Raw genomic sequence first — 23078 nt, forward strand, 5'->3', positions numbered from 1 at the left:
AGCAGGAGTTGTTGTTTTTGCCTCTGCCTTTGCTGTTGTTCCCCCTGTAACCACCCCTTTGGTAACCTCCAGCAAAGGTGGATTGGGTGGGAGTATTGGAAAAAGTGGAGGGGCTATCAGAGGAGTAGCCTCTGTGGGTGCTTCTGAAGGTTGAGCGATGAAATGACCATCTGGGAGCTTGCGACTGCAAGGCACCCATAGATTTGGCTGTGTCTGTATCCTTTTTCATTTTCTCAAGTGATACGTCCACATTGGGGCCAAATAAGTGTTCCTCATCGAATGGCTGATTGAGTATGGAACTCTGGACTTCAGGTTTAAAACCCGAGATGTGTAACCAGGCATGCGCAAAAGGACACTGGTGTTTATTGCCCTTGAGGCGGTGTCTGCTGCATCTAAGGCACAACAGATGGAGGTGTTAGTGATGGTTTTACCTTCCTGTATGAGTTCACTGGCCCTGTTTTTATACCGGTCAGGGAGGTGCTGCATTATGACTCAAGTTCATCATAATGTGCCCTGTCATACCTGGCTAACAGCGCCATATGTTTGCTGCCTGTGACACTGTGGGTTTGCCAAAGGCGTCCAGGAGTTTAGATTCTTTATCTGGTGGTGGTACGTCACCTGATGTTTGGGAATTGGCTCTCTTCCTTGCATTATAAACTACCAAGGAGTCTAGTAGAGCAGGGCCTTTAATGTATGCTGGATCAGTAGGAGCAGCCTTATACTTTTTTTCTATTCTCGGATTGATGACTCGAGCCATGACTGGGTCTTTAAACATCTCTGGGGCATGCTTAATGACCCCTTTAAGCATGGGTAAAGTTGAGGTGGACCTTTGTGTTGTATCGAAAGTGCCCATGAGAAAATCTTCATCTACTGGGTCTGTATAAAGGGCAACCCCGTGGTACTGGGCAGCTCTGTGAAGGAGCTGGTTGAAGCCGATATTGTTCTCCGGATGGGAAGGTCTGGAGGGATAGATGTCATTTTGTGAGTTGTAAGGGACGTCGGGGACACTGTAATCATCCTAGGGGTCTGGGGAGCCGGTAGGGTCCCCAAGGGGTTGATCGTCTGCACCTCCCCCTGCATCATCTGAGGTGTTGTCATCATCATCATCATCTACTGGGGTAGGTGATGGTGTAGGAGAGCAGTGTGGTGGGGGAGGAGGAAGAGGAGAAGGGATCCTTAAAGGAGAGGTAGCAAAGTCTCTTTTTCAGTGGTGGTGCCGGTGCAGGCGTTTCTAGAGGTCTTTTCTTGATGCTAAGCATTAAGTGACCAGTTTTAGGATCCTTCAAAAGGGTCTTTTGGGTAGGATCTGGACAAAACAGTTATTCAGTGGGAGGCAGATCCTTCAGAGTCGAAGGCTTTGGTGCCGTAAGCTTTTTCGGCGCAGACTACGTAGCGCTTCTAGGTTTGGAACCGTGTAGTTTTGAAGTGTCTTTATCTGATGCAACCTGTTGTTGTTTTTTCGGTTCCGATGTCTTTGGCTTCGAAGAATGGGAGTCAGGGGCCTTTACGGGTCGTTTTTTGGTCGGTTCCGAGGGTGTTTTCGGTGCCGAGGAACCGGTGCTAGCCTTCGACGCAGAGTGCTTAGATGTCGAAACGGAAGTCGTCGTGGATGAGGACATCTTCTTTCTCGGTGCCTGAGTATGTTTTTCGGCACAGAGGGTAGGCCGACTCGAGCCAGAGTCGCCTAAAGGCTTAGTAGGCTTCTTTACCGGGCCCGAAGGCAGGGCATGGGAAGCAGTGTCTCAGTGTGAACCTGGGCCCGAAGGTGAAGCCTTATTTGATAGCGTCGACGGGGGGGTTTGGGTCGGGGTCGACGTCTGTACTCAAAGCCCGTTGAGCTGGAGTGATGTCTTCGACGTCTGAGTCATCTGCTTCGGGGGCGCTGATGATGGCTTCTTCGACCCGAACTTTCTCCGGAACAACGACGCCTTCCTGGAAGATGTCGTCGGGGATCGAAGAGGACGAGCGAGCCATTGTTCTTCTAGCTCTTCAGTCCCGGATCGTTTTCTTGTAGCGGAAGGAGGAGCAAGCTGGACAGTCTCTGGCCTCGTGCTCCAGTGAGAGGCAGAGGTTACACACCTCATGTAGGTCGGTGTGGGGAAACTTCGACCCATATCGAGGAACCTTTTTGAATGGCGTCCTTTCCATGAGCCGGAGATGAGGCCCAGGTAGGCCTTCGTCGACAACCAGAATCGAAGACTTCGAAGTTGAAGGGTAGCGTGGAGTGGGAAAACGCGATCAAAACAATACCGTCGGGATAGGGAAGGATTGCGCGTCGAAAGAGAAAACCGTTAACGGTTCGAACTGGAGAGCGAGAACACATTCGAGCCCGATGGCGGAAAAATACAATCTGAGGATGGAGCCGATGCCCATGCGCACTATGATCCAAAGGAGGAGTCACCTACCTCGTGACTTCCAAAGACTTTCCAAGACAAAAACAAGTGCAACATCGAGGCCCAACACCAGATGGCGATCTATGCATAGCGTGTAATCTGCAGCTCATATGCCTCGAACACAGGTTATCGGATTGCAGGTAAGTAAACGACTGTGGGAGTAAAGCTCCTAGGGTTAAGCTCAGGGCAAGTTGGGGACCATAAGGAGCACCAAAGGTGCACCTTCAGCGGCACTTGGGCGGCCGGGTGCAGGATGCTGTTTTGAGGTCGGGTGCCCTCTTTTCAATGGAGAACCTCCGGGACAAAAACACTGCAGGGTCAGGGACGAGGATCTTCTGGGTGCGACCACCACTTCGAGGGGTAAGTTGGGATGTCGTGGGTTGGTTAGGCACCGTTGGTTTTGGCACACAAGGCCGTGGGGCGTCGGGTGCAGGGGTGCATTTTGACGTCAGATTTTCTTACCCGCTCTGTTCGCGGTAGAAGGGGGTTCGCGGTAGAAGGGGGTCCTCTGGATTGAGGCTGTAGGCGTCGTCTGAAGGCTTGAGGCAGGTCAGGGGTCGCCGGATCTAGGGTCAGGATCGCCGGGGGGACCTCCTTGTGGTGTTGCTTCACTCGCGCTCTGGCTGGGGTCGGCGGGTGCAGAGTGTGCTAAATTCGCGGTCTCTGGCTGGCCCCAGATGCTGCAGTTCTCCGTCCGGTGTTCTCTGGAGCTAGAGTCCTTGAAGTGAAGGCAGGCAGGTCCTCCGGGGTTTATGAATTTGATGGCTGCAGGACACGCCGGGATTTCGCAGAAGCAAGTTCGAGGGGATATAGTCCTGTAGGGCTGGGGCCAAGTCAGTGGGCGTCGTCCTCTTGTTAGCTCTGCACGGCTCTTTGGTCCTTCTTATCTTCTTTTCTTGTGGTTTCTAATCTGAAGAAGGAAGGTTCAGGGTGCCTCCTAAAGAACAAGTTACTTACCTTCGGTAACAATATATCTGTAAGAAACATTAGTTAGTTAGATTCCTCACCTTAGAATATCCCCCAGCGTCAGGCTGGATCCGTAAAGATTTTTCATCAGCAATACCCTTGCGCGTCGCTAGGCGTCGTCAGCGGCTCCGCGTCAGTCGTCGGCGTCGTGATCACCGGAGTACTTAGACGCCGTCCTCGCGCGCTAACGTCAGTTCTTGTACATAGCTTTCCGTGCAAGGAACGCAGAGCCATGCAAGAGACCGACACTGGTGCCATGAATCTAGGGCCCTAAAAGGGATGACCTCAACCCTAGATATCGGTTCGCAGAACGGGGAGGATGGGTGGGGAGGTGAGGAATCTAACTAGCTAATGTTTCTTACAGATATATCGTTACCGAAGGTAAGTAACTTGTTCATCTGAAAGAAACACGCTAGTTAGATTCCTCACCTTAGAATAGATACCCCAGCAATACCAACCCCGGTGGTGGGTCTGCGAACCAAGATCACACCAGAAAGTCCTGGAGAATAGAACGGCCAAAGAAGCAGTCTCTCCGGACTTGGCTGTCCAGGCAATAATGTTTGGCAAACGTGTGCAACGAGGCCCACTTTGCTGCCTGACAAATGTCCACAGCCCAGGGCAGTGGTCACCGCTGTGCCCCGAGTGGAATGGGCCCTCAGCCCTACAGGAGGTTCCTTTTTAGCTAAGGAATAACAGGCCTTGATACACAAAACGACCCTCCGAGAGATGTTTCGCTTGTGCAGCTCCCGCCCCTTCTTAGCGCCTACGTAGCCAACAAAGAGTTGGTCATCCACCCGGAACTGTTTGGTGCGGTCCAGATAGAAGGACAGCGCCCGTTTTGGGTCCAGACGGTGGAGCCTCTCTTCCTCTTTCGAGGGATGCAGAGGCGGAAAGAAGGTGGGCAGTGTAACAGACTGTCCGATGTGAAAGGCAGTTACCACCTTAGGGAGAAAGGAAGGACGAGTCCTGAGAACAACTTTGTCCGGATGGACAGAAAGGAAAGGAGGCTTAGAAGAGAGAGCCTGGAGATCACTCACCCTTCTATCAGAGGTGATGGCAACCAGGAAAGCAGTTTTAAGAGTCAGAAGACGAAGGGGAAAATTATGAAGTGGCTCAAAGGGAGCGCACATCAGATAGGTCAATACTAGATTCAAATCCCACTGAGGCATTTCGAAAGGGAAAGGAGGAAACATGTGAGTAATGCCCTTAAAGAATCGAAAAACAGGGGATTTGAGAAGAGAAGGCTGATCAGGAAGCCGTAAGAAAGCAGAAATAGCTGAAAGATATCCCTTAAGGGTGCTCAGAGCAGAGCCCTGCTGGGCCAGGGAAAGAGGAAAACCTCAGAAAGAGGGGCGGAAAGGGGATCCACAGCCTTTGCTGTGCACCATGCCACAAATTTGTTCCACCTGCAGGCGTATACCAATTTTGTGGAGGGACGCCTGGCTGCCAGAATGACATCACAGACTTCAGGAGGCAAGTCAAATGGCATCAACTGCTGCCGCTCAATCTCCACGCATGGAGGTGGAGGCCGGACAGGTTCGGGTGGAGGACCGTCCCCTGCTGCTGCGACAGAAGGTCCTCCTGAAGAGGCAGGCGGATCGGGGGATCGATCGACAGACTGAGTAGCTCAGGATACCAGTATCTTCGTGCCCAATCCGGAGCCACCAAGATGACTTGGGCCCGGTTGCGCCTGATCTTCTTCAGCACTCTGGGCAGAAGTGGTATAGGCGGAAAGGCGTACAACAGAACGTGACTCCACTCGCGACGAAATGCGTCTCCGAGCGCAGAACTGTTGACATTGCGCGTTCTCTTAGGTGGCGAATAGATCTAACTAAGACTCTCCCCACTGCCGAAAGAGGACTTGCGCCACGTCCGAGTTTAGACGCCATTCGTGATCCATCATGCACCGGCAGCTGAGTTCGTCTGCTCTGGCGTTCAGAGAGCCCGCCAGATGTTGAACCACCAGGGTGATGCCCTGATGTTCCAGCCATGTCCAGAGGCGCAGAGCATCCTGACAAAGGGTCAACGACCCCACCCCGCCCTGTTTGTTGCAATAACACATGGCGGTGGTGTTGTCCGTGAACACCTGCACAACACTTGCCCGGACAGAGGGAAGGAATGCCTTCAGTACAAGTTAGATCGCCCTCAGCTCCAGAAGGATGATATGGAGCCGAGATTCCGCCGGAGACCAGAGGCTTCTGATCTCCGCCTCTCCCATGTGGCCCCCCCCCCCACCCCATCCCAGGAGGGACGCATCCGTCACCACTACGTGCTCCGGTAGGGGTAGGGAGAGGGATCTGCCACTGACCCAATCGCGGTCCATGAGCCACCTCTGCAATTGTCTTGCAGTGCCCTCCGAGATCAAGACATGGTCGGACAGGTTGCCCCGATGCTGGGCCCACTGAAACTTCAGGTCTCACTGCAGAGCCCGCATCCGCCATCTGGCGTGATGCACCAACAGGATGCAGGAGGCGATCAGAAGCCGCAGCACCAACCTGACCGAAACCCGGGATTGAGGCCGAAAGATGGGAATCAGAGCCTGAATATCCCGGACCCCGTTGTTCCAGAGGATAGGTCCGGAACTGCGCCGAGTCCAGAACCGCTCCGATGAAGAAGAGCTTCTGGGAGTGACTCAGATGCAACTTCGGCACATTGATGGAGAACCCCAGCAAATGCAAGAGGTCGGCCGTAGTCTGGAGGTGGGAGACAACTGCCTGGGGGAGCCCGCCTTCAACAACCAGTCGTCGAGATAGGGGAAGACTGGAACCCCTAATCTGCGCAGATGAGCTGCGACCACCGCCATCACTTTCGTGAACACCCGAGGGGCACTGGTGAGGCAGAAAGGGAGCACAGTAACCTGAAAATGCTCATGGTCCACCGTGAACCGCAGGTCACGCCGGTGGGCCGGCAGGACAGGGATGTGGAAATAAGCGTCCTGCAAGTCGAACACTACCATCCAGTCTCCAGGGTCTAGGGCAGCCAGAACCTGAGCTAAGGTGAGAATCTTGAACTTCTCCTTCCGCTCCTGAGGTCCAAGATAGGGCGTAGGCCCCCTTTGCCCTTCTTGGGAACCAGAAAGTAGTGGGAATAACAACCACAAACTACTTCTGGAATAGGAACGCGCTCAATGGCCCCCTTGGCCAAGAGGGCTGTAACTTCCTCCTGCAGAAGTTGCAAGTGATCCCCCGAAATTCGGTGGCACTGCGGTGGCATGGCTGGAGGGGTCGCCTCGAAGGGAGTGGGGGATGGGGGGAGGGGGGGGGGGGGGGGGGGGGGAGGGGGAGTAGCCCCTTTGGACGATTTGCAGCACCCACCTGTCCGATGTGATGGTACGCCAGTGGAGCAGGTGATGGCGAACTGCCTCCCACTGGCGTGGAATGGGCCTGAAAGCTCGGACTAGGAGGGCTTTGAGGCGGATGCTGCTGGGGTAGATGTGGACGGACCGGCTCGTTGTCCCCCTGCTCCGCCTCGACGGAATCCAGGTCCGCGACCGCGTTGAAGTTGGTTCTGCGGCCTGTGGCTAGACGGACGTGAAGGGGCGCTACTTCCTTGGCCACGAAAGAGGCGAAAAGTGGAAGTTTGCGGGCGCGGGCAGAGAGGCCCAAGGACTTGGCCGTAGTCATGGAGTCCTTAAAGCGCTCCAGCGCACTATCCACTTTGTCGCCAAAAAGGCGACTGCCATCGGAATGGCATGTCCATCAGGGTGCTCTGGACATCCCCGGAGAAACTCGTGGACCTCAGCCAGGCGTGGCAACGAATCGCCACGGTGGTCGCCATTGCCCTGACTAGCGAGTCCGTTGTGTCGAGTCCACATTGGATTACATGCCGTGCCGCATCCCGCCCCTCGGCAAGAGCCTGGGCGAGCCGTGTCCGGGCCTCCTCCGGACACGGGGGCAGCACGTCCTCCACCGTAAACCACAGGGAGTGGGAATAACGGTCCAAAAGGCATGCGGTGTTGATAGACCGCAACCCCAAACTAAGGGAGGAGAACAGTTTCTTCCCAAACTGTTCCAACCTTTTGGATTCCCGATCCGGGGGAGCGGATGGGAAGGAGGTCTGGGAGGTAGAGGCCTGGATAACCAGGCTCTCGGGCGTGGGGTGCATCGAAAAAAACTGGGGTCGCCCAGTGTAAGGTGGTGGCGCCGGGCCACGTTCCGGTCCAGAGGAGGAACTGTGGAGGGCTTGGACAAGGTGCCCTTCAGAAAGTCAATCAGTGCTTCATTGAACTGCAGCAGAGGCTCCGAGGAGCTTGCTGACGATTGCAGCACTTCAGCTTTGGCCGCCTTGCGCAGCACCAGAGAAAATGTAGCACCTTCCTCCGAAGCCACGGACGGAGGAGAGATGAAGCCAGTGTCAGGGGAGGTGTCAAGACCACTGGCATCCACCAGTTCGTCTGCCCAGTCCTGAGATAACTGGCCCTGCCGTGCCAGAGGGTCCTCAGACCCCTCCCAGTCGTCTCCGTCATCCGATTACTGGTACACAGGTGGAAGGATCAGAGCCGGGCGGAAGATGAACCTGTCACCCATCGGTGTCGGATGCTGTGCCGGGGGCGGCACCGGTGAAAGGGTCGTGAGGTCGACCGGCGCCGACTGGGATCCAGGCCTGGGTCCCGCGGGGGCCTGCGGCGTCAGGACCGGAGTCGACGACGGTGCCGGGGCAGGAGCCGCCAGCTAGCTAGGCCTTCCAGTCGAGCCTGCGGGGCCCGAAGGTGCGCTGGCAGGCATCGACGGCAGAGCCAGGTTCCTCATGGCCACGAGGAAGTCCCTGACCTCCGCCGGAGTCACGTCAGACCCAGGGACCGGAGGGTATGGGGTCGGACGGGACTCCTGTGGCTCCAACGGAGCCGCGCAGGTGGTGCCACCTGAACCCTCAGCCGAGTCGCGCGACCTGCGAGGGGAGCCAGAAGAGCAATGTCGCCTCTTCGACTTCTTGCTGTGCTTCGACTTACCGGAGCGCGAAGACTTTGACCCCGACCGGTCCCTCGACCGGGAGCTTGAGCGGCGCAGAGCCGACTGCCGGAACTCGAGCAGCTTGTGGGACCGCTCCTGCCTAGCCTTCGAAGTCAAGGCCCGGCAGTCGAGGCACGACTCGGCATCGTGGTCGGCCCCAAGGCAATAGAGGCACCGGCGGTGGTGATCCGTGACCGACATCAGTCGGTGACAGGTGTCACAAGCTTTGAAGCCAGGCATCCCTATCGGCACCAGAGTCGAGGTCGACTGAGAAAGGAACCAAAAAGAGTTCAAAAAAGTTTAGTCAAAAAATTACTAAAAGGGTATGCTCTTCCCGGATCGGGGCTTACTGGCGCGGAAAAAAGAACTGACGTCAGCGCGCGAGAACGGCGTCTAAGTACTAAGTACTTAGACGACGTCATCCCGGTGATCACGATGCCGACGACGGACGAGGAGCCGCTGACGACGCCTAGTGACGCGCAAGGGTATTGCTGACGAAAAATCTTTCCGGATCCAGCCTGACGCCTGGGGATATTCTAAGGTGAGGAATCCAACTAACGTGTTTCTTTCAGATTACAAAATTTAGGGGCGTTACATATAGGTAAAGGGCAGGGACCAATGGGTCCCTTCCCTGGGTACCCCCCTATTCTGCCACTCTCCATTGGAAGGGGGTCAGAAGCCTGCCCCTGGTTAGCTGAGTCCACCCATCCTTAAGATGGCGGGGACTCAAGGTTGTGCTTCACCTCGCCTCCCCCACCTGAGGAGTAGAGTTGGCAGAGGTGGGCACAGCTCTTTTCCACACTTGTTTTTCCCGCCGGTTCTCCCGCCCAAAGTGGGGGGTAGAACCAGTGGGGACCAGTTGCTGAAAGCACCAAATGGTCTGCTCGTAAAGGCGGCATGCCTTTGAAGCTTCCCCTTAGTGAACCCTGCCCATCCTGGGGGAGGAGGCTTGGCACCTCGTCCCAGGATGTGCATTGTTTCAGGTCCCCCGAGAGCAGCCAGCTCTCGACCCAGGGGTCCAGAAACATGTCTGGTGGTGACAGCCTAAGCAACCACTCAGTCAGGTCACTAGTAGTTAGTCGAATTTCAGGGGGCATCTCTAAGATGCCCTCTGTTGTGCATTTTACATTAAATCCGACACTGGCATCAGTGTGGGTTTAATGTGCTGAGAAGTTTGATACCAAACTTCCCAGTCTTCAGTGTAGCCATTATGGTGCTGTGGAGTTCGTAATGACAAACTCCCAGCACCATATACTCTTAATGGCAGCACTGCACATACTGTGCCCAGGAATGGACTTGGGCACTGTAGGGGTACAGGCCTCATGCACCCGTACCCTCACCACTGGCATAGGGGTGACTGATGTATGCCAGGGCAGTGGTTTGTGGGCATGGCACACAGGGATGTGTGCCATGTCGACTCTTCACTTTGTTCTGCACCAAGGCACTCAGGCTGCCAAGGCAATATGTGAGTGTGAAGGTACAGGGCCTCTGAGGGTAGCACAATAAGTGTTGCAGCCCTTAGAGGCCTTCTCTGGTCACAGTGCCCTGGATACCTGTGGTACCATTTACCAGGGGCTGACATGTGGCCAGAGATGCCAATTGGGTTGGCTTTTGGGGAAAGAACACAGGCCCTGGGAACCTGATTAGCAGGTACCCAGGGCACACCATGCAAAAGTGGATCCGTAGTCTGGCAAAAAGTGTGTCTGTGTGGGGGGTGGGGGGGGGGGGGGGGGGACATGCTCACTTTTGTTTCAGTGAATTGAGATGAAGACAGTGCTCCCACCTTGAGCACAGTCATTCCCAAGTCACCTTTCACATATCCCAGTGATCTAGCCCATTTGTCATGCTGCTAGCAGTCTCTCCTAGACCTCATTGTGCAGTCCTTGCAGCAAAGACCGCCTAGAGTATGAGGCAGTCATGCCCCCACCTCTCTCCATTTGCTTAGAGCGGCCTTCTAAATCCATTCAGGCCTAGTGGAAAATCAATCTGTTTCCATATGTTTTTCTCCACTGTAAACTTTGCTTATTTTTGCTGATGGTTGAAGGTGGGGCCCACCAGCACCATATTTTTAATTATCAGAATTATAAAAAAAAGTTAACAACGGGTTAAAGAATGGATGAAAAGCAACCTTCAAGAGTGAGATAAACAGATGGGGAGAGTACTGTAGTGAAAGAAGGAAGCATGAGCTGAATCAAGAGAAGAGAACCTTGGTATTCAGCAACCCAGACATTCAACAGAAGCACTAATGGGTTTCAGAGGAAAAGGAGGACACAGCACTTGTTCCATCACAAATTAAGTAGTGCTTCTAACATTGTAGCAATACAAGATCAGCATTTCCAGCTAAATGTCTGTTTTGTATTTCAATAATGGTCTAAGAAATAATACCAAGACGAAGTCCCACTGTATTTAAGTGCCTTTTACTTCAAAATGTATCTTTTATTAGCCACCAAAGCCCCACGTACAAGACCTTAGAAAGTCCCTATAAAGTACTTCTTAAATCTTATTAGGTTTGACAAAAGGTTATCATTCCTGTGCGCTTTTGACAGCATGCTTTGTCACAGATGGCCTAATTACAATGTCTTAATTCCAAGTGGAACAAACTCTATAAAATTCTATCTAGGTTTTGGCCAATATTCTTTCACACTGTAATTTAAAGTAAAGGATACTAATGATAACAAGCATTTGTAATGCAATAGGTCTCCCATTTACAAGAGTTTGCGCTATTGGCATTGTAAATGACAATGCCTTTTATTTATGTGTTGTTTTTAAAACAGATAAATACAAGGCATTGTCATTTACAATGCCAATAGCTCAAACTCTCACAAATGCGAGAACCATTGCATTGCAAATGGCAGGGCCCATGCTATAAACATTTTTACAAAGCGTTAAGAAAGCGCGTCCTGCCTGAAACAGCAGACAGGATACAGCTATTTGAGAAAATAATGCTTGGAGACTGTAATTAAACCCTACAGAGTAACAACACGCAACAGGGGGTATCACCATGGGAGATTCAAAATGAGACAAGGCAGTACTAAGGAGAGACTACTAAGCCTATTGACCAATGAACAGCCACAGTTTACAGTGGACACTGACAAGCCAATGAATAACATGACTAGAGAGTGGACGGAGCTTCAAGCTCCTAACTGAATACAGTATGCCTGGCAGAGCAGCGCATGCGCTGCCCTGGCTCGACCTAAAAAGTAACACCAAAAATATGTGTGCTTTAAAATGTTACACTTCCGTGCCGCTTTATACTGGGTTGATGGGAAACCCAGTCTCTGTCATGTCTAATGGGGGCCGTACAACTCAAAGCAGGTATTTATGTAACAATCTTGATTCTGCACACAGCTGAATAAAGAGTGCTCACACACATTTTGCTTCCGCACAAAGACAAAAATAATGAGAGAGAACATTGCCAGCAATACCAACAAGTTGATATGGAGCCAGGTCTCCGCCAAAAACCAGAGTCTCCTGATCTCAACCTCTCTTAGATGACCTTAACAACCCAGTAGTGATGCATCTGACACCACCGTCAACTCTAGGTGGGGTCGGAAGAGAGGTCTGCCACGGATCTAAAGCGACCACTGCTGATCTTTTGTTGTCTTCTCCGAAACCTGGATGGAATCGGACAGGTGCCCTTGGTGCTGGGCCCAACTTAGACTTCAAAGTACACTGCAGAGCTTGCATATACCATTTTGGCACGGTCGACAAGAAGGTTGCTAATAGTGCAAGGAGTCTCAGAGCCACCCTCACTGAGACCCAGCACCAAGGCTGAAACATCGGGATCATAGACAATGTCATGGACTCTCTGGTCGGAGGGGATGGCCTGGTAACACACTGTATCCAGGATGAAAGAGGGCTTCAGGAAAGGAGGTGTGTGACTTCATCATTTTGACAGTGTACCGAAACAATGTCAGGTGGTCACCGTTGTCTGGAGATGGTCCATGACTTGTGGCAAGCCCACCTACACCAGCCAGTCGTCAAGCTAAGGGAAGACTGGTACATGTAACCTCCAAAGGATTGCTGAAACCACAGCCATCATCTTTGTCAGCTTTGTGTACACCCTAGAGGCATTAGTAAGGCCAAAGGGGAGCAAGGCAAATTGAAAATGTTTGTGGCCCAGCTTGGACCGCAAGTAGCAGCTGTGGGCCGGCAAGACATGGCAATAGGCATCCTGCACTAGCTCCAGACTTCTGGAACCAGGGCAGAGAGAACTTGGGTCAGCATGAGCATCTTAAATTTGTCCTTCTGCAGGAAGAAATTGAAAGGTCGATGATTTAAAATAAGAAAAGATCTGCCCTTCTTCGGCACAAAGAAATAAAAGGAATAACATCCAGTGTCGGTTTCCGAGGTCGGGACTCACTTTATGGCTTCTTTTGCTAAACTGAGCCAGGATACCCTCCCAGGTGATAGTGCGCTCTTAAAATATGCATAACTTAACACAACTTCCTGCAGGTTCAGAAAGCACAGCTGTCTCAGAGAATGGATCCACTTGTGGGAACCACACCGGATGTCTCTGCAGATTCATGGGACCCAAAGGCACACCAGTGGGAACCGACAAGGTGCCAAAGATGTACAAAATGGCTTCCTCGAAAGCCTCAATCTGACGCGACGTCAAGACTGCCCCAGAAATTTGAGGTGTCACAGACCTTTGCTTGCAACAGTCACTATACAGTGTAAACCCTGTAGTTGTAGGGGGGTTATGTTCCCTTGCACAAAATAATAGAATTTTGTTAGGAAAAAAAACTTAACTGACAAGAAATAAAGCTAGCACTAAACCGGCATACGAAGACACAGACAGAAAAGAACAGAGACGAGGTAGAACACACTTTGTGAAAGGAATGGCCAGGAGATCAGGTTTAATTCTATGGACTGAAGCAAGAAGACAGTTTTATTTGTGCTCATTTAATGAGTATTGGAGCAGTGATCATATCTGTCAATGATGGAATAAGCAAAGTAATGGTTATGTGAGATGCTAATGTAGGCCATAAAGGCCTAAACCCAAACCACAAGGTGTTCATGTAGGACAACGATGATTGTGGCATGGGTGGGGAATCCAGGAGTTTTTGTTGTGGGTGAAGAAGGCCAGGAGTTCTACAATAAAGCATAGACGCTATATCCCTATCCACAGTCAAAGCTGCATCCTGCCGCTTCTGAGGCTCAGTTTTAGGTTTCAGCACCGGGGTGCAATCACTTTTGGGCTCCAAAGGTTTCAGCGCCGAAGGAGGCTTTGTCTTTGGCGTCAATGATTTTGGATCCAAAGCGGTTTTCAGCTTCAAGCCTGAAGGTTTCGGTGCCGGTCTTTGGCCCACTCGATCCAGAGCCGGAAGGCTTAGAGACATGTTTCGGTACCGAGCCAAAAAATATTGGTGGTGCCGGTGTACAATAAATCCCACACCGGCATCAATGTGGATTTATTGAAAGGAGTAGTTTGGTACCAAACACTTCTGTGTTCAGGGAAGCCATTATGGGGCTGTGGAACTCAGGTTGTCGAGTTTCCAGCCTATGTATTCTCTATGGCTTCACAGCCAATTACAACAATAGGAAATGGACCCCAATATTGTAGGGTACCATTTATTAGGGACTTACAGGGGGTAGAAGTATCAATTGTGGGATTGTCTTTAGGGAAGAAGGACTGGCACAGGGGACCTGGTTGGCAAAGACCCTGTGCACTACAATTAAAAACCAAATCAAAACCAGGCAAAAAGTGGTGGGCTAACCAAGCAAATGAGGCACGTTTTCACAGAAGTATTCATAAGAAACAGAATAAAAAGCATGAAATAGAGATTGATAAGAAATGTATCTAATCATGAACAAGACCAAACTGTGTAGTATTGTGTACAATGCGGTCTGCAGAAAGATCATAAAAAGGTTTGACTTCCAACTCTCAGCCCCAACACTTCCGAAGTAACACAAAGCACACCAGTGCAGTGCATCTCCTCCGAGTATAATCGGGCAATAAGGTCACCTCCTGGATGGTGTGGAGCAATATAAGACGATTTAAGAGAACACTAAAAAGGTATGCAAACTATTCAAACCAGGCATATGTCAGCAAACATGTACTGTTTATTTAGAAATTAAGCAATCCAACAGATTTAATCACTTCTACATTTTATTTTTTTATAAACCTGCCTCTTTGCCGCTACCTTCCAAGGACAGAACTACAGAATGACAAACAAATAAACTTAAATTGTCTGTATTTAGCTGCCTTTCAGTATTTTGTAAATTACATTCTAGCTCTCCTGAAAGAGGTCCATCTAAAAGGCAACGAACAATTTGAATCGGGTTGTTGATACTGCCCATTATTATATTATATTGGCCTCTAGACTCAAGCACTTGAAAATCTTTAATAGGGTTCAAAGTGAAAACAGTAAGGATACAAAAATGACTGAAAAAAACAAGGAAAATAAACAATGCAACTTTTTGACACCCAAAGCATACCAAAATAGGCGACTACAAGTTGTCATGTTCTCGCAACTCAATCAAAATAAGCTGCCCAGAATAAACTGTATAAGTACATAAACTGTTCCATGGGTTTCAGTTAAAATAAAAAATATATATATATGTTTTTTTAAATCGCTTGTTTTGGGAAACTCGTAGTATACTTGATTTAAAGTATATTAACTTTCAAAAATTCCACATAGGTAATCTTAAAGTGAATACTGCTAGTGAATGCTGCTAACATGCAAATATTGAGACGATTTTGCATGTATGAATACATGTTTTTGCAATGAAACCCAGGGAACCTTGTGTTTTATGTACTTCACAATAGGACTTCGGTTCCAGTGTGGTGTAAGGGTTTGTCCTATGTTTTACAATAGAATAATATGTAAACAGAACATTAGCTCGATGTTTAAAGTGTAAGTTGTTATTTTTAATGCTTTAACTACACCAGACATTCATTGAGTTTTTTTTCTATACAGGCATAGGCACAAAGAAAATGAAAAATCAATGGTGTCTTACCTTGGTTTTCTCTGCTCCCCCACCCAGCATAATTGAGTGTGTCTGAGGCATGTTCTAATTTGGGATATAATAAAAAGGAAAATTATGGTTTCCTAAGGATAACCAACAACAGCTCAAAGACCATCAGTTGTCTGTAAACTTCTGGGTAAAACATACCTGATTTCGCCCTCGCCGCTTTCCATAATTTCTTCTCACAAGGGCTTTGTAATTCTCATTTTTCTTGGTCAAGTAGTAATACAAGACACTGTCAGCCACAGTCTGGAGGGAGACAAGGTAAATATCACTCCGTTAATAATCAGTAAGTCAAGTGACTACAGAAGTGTAACTGTGATGAAATACGTTGGCATTCCTTTCTTTAAGAACATCAACTTATGGGAAACAAGCCAGCATCCATGGAAGGTTCAGAATTTGGCTCAACCCAACACTCCCTTCAGGTCGTTGTTTACTTTTGAATTTTTAGACAAACCTGTCTATAGGGATTGCAAAATTAGCCCATCACAGTTACAAGACAAACTTGAAAATAGAGGAAATATGGCTTGAAGACACTGATTTGCCCTTAAATACTAGGCTTAGCTTTATTGGTGTATCTGCTTTCTGTTACGTTATTTTATTTGCACAGCACATTTAAGGTTGTCTGCTTGGTGCTGTAGGAAAAGATAAATAGTAGAAAGGATGCCATACTGAAGAACAAAGTTGAGGGAAATAATTCTGAATGCTAAAACGCCAGGTTAATAGTTTTTGTTTAGCACATTCAATCAGTGGGAAACCTTTCCAGATTCTCAACACTGCAAATGAAAAGGAAACTTCTCCATAGGTCACTGATTTGGCCAAACAAAGGGCTCACTCAGATGTATACCACAGAAACCTAGGATACCCATTAATGAGTGGTATAAGGGGCGGAGAGACGACCCAGCTTATCTCTTGGAACTTCCTGTAGTGGGACTCTAGGGCCTGCTGGGACAACTCTATGGGAGCCCTATGTCTCACAGGAGACTCAGGTACCTGGGTGGCAATACACTGCTGGAGCGTGACGTTCTGCCCGATTCAATGGGACCGCAGGTTGACTGAGCTTACACCCCTGTGGTGTGGCATATGACTTCATCAACTCTGTCTTAAAAGAGTTCCACCAATGAGACCACATAGGTATCACATACCTAGGAGATGCTTTCAAAAAGAATGCACTGATGTCTTTTCAGGAAATGAAGGAACAGCATGCCCTGGCAAATACGCAATTCTTTCAATTTCTCCAGATGTGACATGCCTTGCGGACGTATCTCCCCCTGACATCCAGCTCCTGGAATACAGCCCGCTGGAAGCTAAAATGCTAATGTGGTGGCTGTGGAAAGTAGCGATAACCCAGATCTATCTCACATTTATTATTCATGCAGCAGGTAGTCTTTAGTCCCTTCCACAGAGGTGGGCTGGATGGGTGGGAGACTGAGACAAAGATGACAGGAGAGAGGCATTCATGGCAACTAGGAAAGTGGTCATCTCTGTGCCACTCTGTATGATACAGGTAAACTACCTCCACACAACCTATCGCACAAGTTACTACTTGTGTAACGATATATCGGTAAGAGACATTAGTTAGTGATAGATTCCTTACCATAGAATATCCCCAGGCGTCGGACTGGATCCGGAATGTTTTCTGTACCAGTACCCATGCACATCAGTAGGTGGCGTCGTGCAGCTCCGCACCAGTCACTGGCGTCGCATGCGCCGAGATGACGTCACGGAGACTATTTAGGCGCCACCCATGCGCGCAGACGTCAGTTCTGTACACTACTTTCCGTGCCAGGAAAACAGAGCCATGCAAGAAACTGACCACTGGTGCCCTGAAAGGGGGATGACCATAACCCTAGAATCAGGTCGCAGTACGAGGAGGATGGGTGGGGAGGGCAGGAATCTATCACTAACTAATGTCTCTTACAGATATATTGTTACACAAGTAGTAACTTGTGCATCTGAAAGACACGTTAGTGATAGATTCCCCAGCAATACCAACCCCAGTGGTGGGTCTGCGAAAAGATTACACCAGAAAGTCACGGAGAACAGAACGGCCAAGGAAGCCGTCCATCCGGACCGGACTGTCAAGGTAGTAATGCTTGGTAAACGTGTGCAGTCAGGCCCACGTAGCTGCCTGACGCAAGAGGACGCCACATCCCAAGGCAGTAGTGGCTGCAGTTGCCCTGGTACAATGGGCACGCAGTCCCACAGGAGGCTCCTTCTTAGCCAAGGAGTAACATGCTTTGATGCACAGAACGACCCACTGAGAGCTGGTCATCCACCCAGAACTGCTGTGTACGCTTCAGATAGAATGCGAGCGCAAGTTTTGGGTCCAGACGGTGAAGCCTCTCCTCTTCCCTCGAAGGATGCGGAGGCGGAAAGAAGGTAGGCAAAGAGATGGTCAGCCCGATGTGGAAGGGCGTGACCACCTTTGGCAAAAAAAAAAAAAAGAACGGGTACTTGACACCACCTTGTCCGGATGAACAGAAAGGAAAGGAGGTTTGGGAGAAAGAGCCTGGAGCTCACTCACTCTTATGGCAAAGGTGATAGCGACCAGGAAAGCCGTCTTAAAAGTAAGAAGACGCAAAGAACAGGTATGAAGGGGCTCAAACGGAGCGCACATCAGATAGGTCAAAACGAGATTCAAGGCATGATGAACGGCATAGGAGGAAACGTTTGCGTAATGCCTTTAAGGAAACGGTTAACAACCGGGGACTTAAAGAGAGAAGGCTGATCTGGAAGCCTCAAAAAGGTGGAGATGGTCAAAAGATAAAATTTGATAGTGCCCAGAGCAGAGCCCTGCTGGGCCAAAGAAGGAATAAAAGAACTGCAGAGAGGCAGAAAGGGGATCCACAGCCTTTGCTGTGCACCATGCCACAAACTTATTCCACCTGCAGGCGTACACCGTTTTACTGGATGGACGCCTGGCTGCCAGAATGACATCACAGACTTCAGGAGGAAGATCGAAAGCTGTCAACTGCCGCCACTCAATCTCCACGCATGGAGGTGGAGGCTGGACAGGTTCGGGTGGAGGACCGTCCCCTGCTGCGGCGACAAAAGATCCCCCGAAGAGGCAGACGGATCGGGGGATCAATCGCCATGCTGAGTAGCTTGGGATACCATTATCTTCGTGCCCAATCAGGAGCCACAAGGATGACTTGGGCCCGGTCGCGCCGAATCTTCTTCAGCACTCTGGGCAGAAGTGGTATAGGCGGAAAGGCGTACAACAGACCGCAACTCCACTCGTGACGAAAAGCGTCGCCAAGCGAGTGCCACCTTGGAAGTTCCAACGCACAGAACTGAGGACATTGCGCATTCTCGTCGGTGGCGAATAGATCTAACCAAAGCTCTCCCCACTGCAGAAAGAGACCTTGCACCAAATCCAAGTGCAGACGCCATTTGTGAACCATCAAGCACCAGCGGCTGAGTTTGTCTGCCCTGGCGTTCAGAGAACCTGCCAGGTGTTGAATCACCAAGGTGATACCTTGATGTTCCAGCCATGTCCAGAGGCACACAGCCTCCTGACAGAGGGTCCAGGACCCCACCGCGCCCTGTTTGTTGCAATACCACATGGCGGTGGTGTTGTCTGTGAACACCTGCACCACACTTTCCCGGACAGAGGGAAGGAAGCTCCAAGAGGTTGATATGGAGCCGGGACTCCGCCGGAGACCAGAGTCCCCTGATCTCCGCCTCTCCCAAGTGGCCTTCCCATCCCAGGAGGGACGCATCCATCACCACTGTGTGCTCCGGTTGGGGAAGGGAGAGGGATCTGCCACTGGCCCAATCGTGATTCGTGATCCACCAATTGTCATGCAGTTCCCTCCGAGATCTGGACATGATCGGACAGGTTGCCCTGATGCTGCACCCACTGGAACTTCAGGTCCCACTGCAGAGCCTGCAAATGCCATCTGGCATGATACACCAGCAGGATGCAGGAGGCAATCAGGCCCAGGAGCCGGAGGGTCATCCTGACTGAAACCCGGGACAGAGGCTGAAAGATAGGAATCATAGCCTGAATATCCCAGACTCGCTGCTCGGGAGGATAAACCCAAAACAGCGTCGAATCCAGAACCGCTCCGATGAAGGGGAGCTTCTGAGAGGGACTCAGGTGCGACTTTGGCATGTTGACAGAGAACCCCAGCAAATGCAGGAGGTCGGCCGTAGTCTGGAGGTGGTGGCCGACTGCCTGGGGTGAGCCCGCCTTCAACAACCAGTCGTCAAGGTAGGGGGAAGACTGACAACCCGACCTGCGCAGGTGAGCTGCGACCACCGCCATCACCTTCGTGAACACCCGAGTGGCACTGGTAAGCCCGAAGGATAGCATGGCAAACTGAAAATGCTACTGGCCCCCCGTGAACCGCAGGTAACACTGGTGGGCCGGCAGGACGGGTATAGGAAAATATGCGTCCTGCAAGTCCAACGCTACCTTCCAGTCTCCAGGGTCGAGCGCAGCCAGGACCTGAGCCAGTCTCAACATTTTCTACTTCTCATTCTGGAGTAAGCCATTGACGTTCCGGAGGTCCAAGATGGGGCGCAGGCCCCCTTTGTCCTTCTTGGGAACCAGAAAGTAGTGGGAACAACAACCACGCCCTACTTCTGGCCCAGAAACGCGCCTAATGGCCCCCTTGGCCAAGAGGGCCGTAACTTCCTGCTGGAGAAGCACCAAGTGATCCCCGACATGCGGTGGCACCGAGGTAGCATGGCTGGAGGGGGAAGACTGAAAGGAAAGAGAATAACCCTTGCGGATGATCTGCAACACCCACTCGTCCGATATGATATCGCGCCTGTGTTAGAGGTGATGGCGGACCCTGCCACCCACCGGCGTGGGGTGCTCCGCAAAGCTCGGATTAGGAAGGTTTGGAAGTAGAAACAGCAGGGGTGGAGGTGGACTGCCCCCCACGCTGATTCCCAGAGCCGCCCCTGCGGAAGCTGCGTCCGCGGCCGCGCTGAGGATGGTTCTGCACAGGATTGTTGAAGGAACGTGCCTGGGCACCCCTGCCTTAGTCACGAAAGGAACGAAACCCAGAAGTGGCTGGGCTTTGAGGAAAAGACCCAAGGACTTGGCCGTGGCACGCGAGTCCTTATCGCCAAACAGGTGAGTGCCATCAAAGGGCATGTCCATAAGCGAGCTCTGGACGTCGGGCGAGAAACCACTGAATCACAACCAAGCATGGTGACGCAGCGCCACAGTCGTAGAAATCCACCGAATGGCGAACTTAGTCGCATCCTTACCCTCAGCAATTGCCTGGGAAAGCACAGCCTGGACATCCTCAGGACACTGAGGCAATGTGAGAAAGTGCCATCTTTCTTGCAGTGTATGCCTCCACTTTTTGCTGAATTGCTGAGTGTACTTTGACTGAGTGTTCCCTGGACTCTTGACAATCAGGTGCCCAGGGCCAATGTTCCTTCCCTAAAAACCTCAAATTGGCAAACCCTGGCCATATGTCAGCCCCTGGTAAATGGTACCCTAGGTACCCAGGGCCTTGTGACCAGGGAAGGCCTCTAAGCACTCATTGTGCCACCCTTAGAGGCCCTGTATCCTAACACAAACACACTGCCCTTGCAGGCAGAGTGTCTGGGTACAAGACAAAACAAAGTCGACATGGCACACATCCCTGTGTCCCATGCCCACAACCTAACATGCCCTGGCATACATCAGCCACCCCTCTAGCTGGATGCCCTATGCCAGTGGTGTGGGCACAGGAGCATGAGCCCTCTCCCCCTACAGTACCCAGGTCCATTCCTGGGCACTGTAAGTGCAGTGCTGCCATTTATGAGTATATGGTGCTGAGAGCTCGTCAAACACGAACACCACAGCACCATAATGGCAACACTGAAGACAGAGAAGTTTGGTATCAAACTTCTCAGCACATTAAACCCGCACTGATGCCAGTGTGGGATTTAATGTACAAAGCACTACAGAGGGCATCTTAGAGATGCCCCCTGAAACCTAACCTACAATCCACGTCTGGTCTGGGAGGCTGCCACACAGCGGACATGTTGCTGGACCCCTGAGTAGGAGAGCCCCCGCTCTCCTGGGCCAGCAACAATGCACATCCTGGGTGAGTTGCTAAGTCTCCTCCCACCAGGATGGACAGGGGGAAGCTTCAAAGGCATGCCACCTCTGTGAGCTTTCCCAGACCACTTGCTGTACCCAGCAATCTGGCTCCCCCCGGTTCTAACCCCCACTCTGGCGGGAACACTGGCCGGAAACCCCAAATAAGAACAGGAGATGTGCCAGCCTGCCAACCCCACCCCTCAGGTGAGTAAGGCGAGGTAAAGCACATCTCCGGGCACTCGCCATCTTGAAGATGGGAGGCCCTGCCCAATCAGGACTAGGCTACTGCCCCCCCTCCTACAGGAGAGTGACAGGATAGGAGGTGTACCCACCCCATTGGTCCCTGCCCTTTACCTACCTGTAACGCCCCTAAATCTATTATTTAGGGGCAGCCTGAACCTTCCTTCCTTAGATTCCAGATTCCGAAATGCAAAGAAGAGCAAAAAGAAAGAAGACCTGCCGTGCAGCTGCTAAGAAGAGGAAGACACCAACTGCTTTGGCCCCAGCCCTACCGGCCTGTCGACCCTTGAACCTGCTCCTGCTGAATCCCTGCACCTCTTGTGGCCTGCAACCTTACAAACCCCCGAAGACCTGGCTACCTTGTGACTGAGCACCTGGGACTCCCATGAGCAGTGACTCTGCTCAAAACCAATTTCTGACCCCTGGCATCAGCCCAGAACCGCAAACCCTGCACACTCTGCACCCACCAAGCCTGGCCTGTGCTGGAGTGAACAAAGACACAGAGGACGTCCCCCCACCCACTGTGACCCCGAATCTGGCACCCAAGGACTCACCTCGACGCTCCTGACGACGCCTGCAGCCTCAGAACCAGGTACCCCCCCCAACCGCGATCAACAGATTTGCCCAACTCCTGGGTACCTACCTATCCTCCAACTACCCACTTACGTCTCGAAGTGGTGGTGGCACCTGAAGAATCTTCGTCCCCGAGCTTGCAGCCTTTGTTCATCCAGGAGCTTTCCCATTGAAATCCATTGAGCACCCGAAGGCTCAAAAGAACCCTGCACCCAGCCAACCGAGTGGCCCTGGCAGTGTAACCTCTACACCTATCTACTTCCCCATTTGCCCATAGCAAGTGACCAGGAGCCCAGCTCCCACAGCCACGTAGCCTGCTAGTCAGCAGCCACCAACCAAGGCCCCCCTGCCTCCAATAGGATAACATTGGGCCTAACTCACTCTCCTCCCAGCTGCCCCTGTGCCGCTGAGGGTGTAACAACTGTACTTACCTGACCCTGGGAGACCCCTGAGTCTGTGCCCAGAACCTTAACTCTGCCAGTCGAGTACTTACCCAAAAGCCGATAACCCAATTTTCCTCCATAGGGTAACAATGACTGGTTTCTTCTGAGTGTGGAGTTTCTAAAAGTTAAAATATTCACCTAAAATCAACCGAGTAACGAAAATGAAAATACTCACCTGCTATTAGGAGAGATCCCAGTGCTGGATCTTGGTGCCCAGCAATGACCCTGAAAAGTACTCACAACCGTACTTACCATTAACCCAATTTTCTTCCATAGGAAATCATTGACTGTTTTTCTGTGAAATTTCTTCTAAGTGTCAATTTTTGCAAACTACAAATATTCTTTAAAAATCGTACCAACTGTGAAAACGTAATTGCTTACCTGTTTTAGATAGAGGTCCCAGTACTGAGCATAGGAGCCCAGTACTGGATTACAAAAGTAACAAGAACATAGCATACCTGTAACTTGAATTTTCTCCCATACGGAA

At 51.1% G+C, this 23078-nt stretch overlaps 1 protein-coding gene across 33 annotated transcripts in view; it reads right to left on the reverse strand.

The window, feature by feature from the left end:
• Positions 1–23078, reverse strand: part of NCOR1 (nuclear receptor corepressor 1) — a 1832391-nt gene that overhangs the window by 1316373 nt on the left and 492940 nt on the right. For all 33 annotated transcript variants that reach the window (XM_085649294.1, XM_085649293.1, XM_085649281.1 and 30 more), the window contains 2 exons: positions 15428–15529; positions 15272–15325 (listed from right to left, as the gene is read on the reverse strand). In XM_085649294.1, coding sequence (XP_085505420.1) covers positions 15272–15325; positions 15428–15529 — 156 coding nt within the window. The remainder of the gene's footprint in view (positions 1–15271; positions 15326–15427; positions 15530–23078) is intronic.

This window comes from Triturus cristatus, chromosome 3_2 (genome assembly GCF_964204655.1).
Source record: "Triturus cristatus chromosome 3_2, aTriCri1.1, whole genome shotgun sequence".
NCBI classification, from domain to species: domain Eukaryota; kingdom Metazoa; phylum Chordata; class Amphibia; order Caudata; family Salamandridae; genus Triturus; species Triturus cristatus.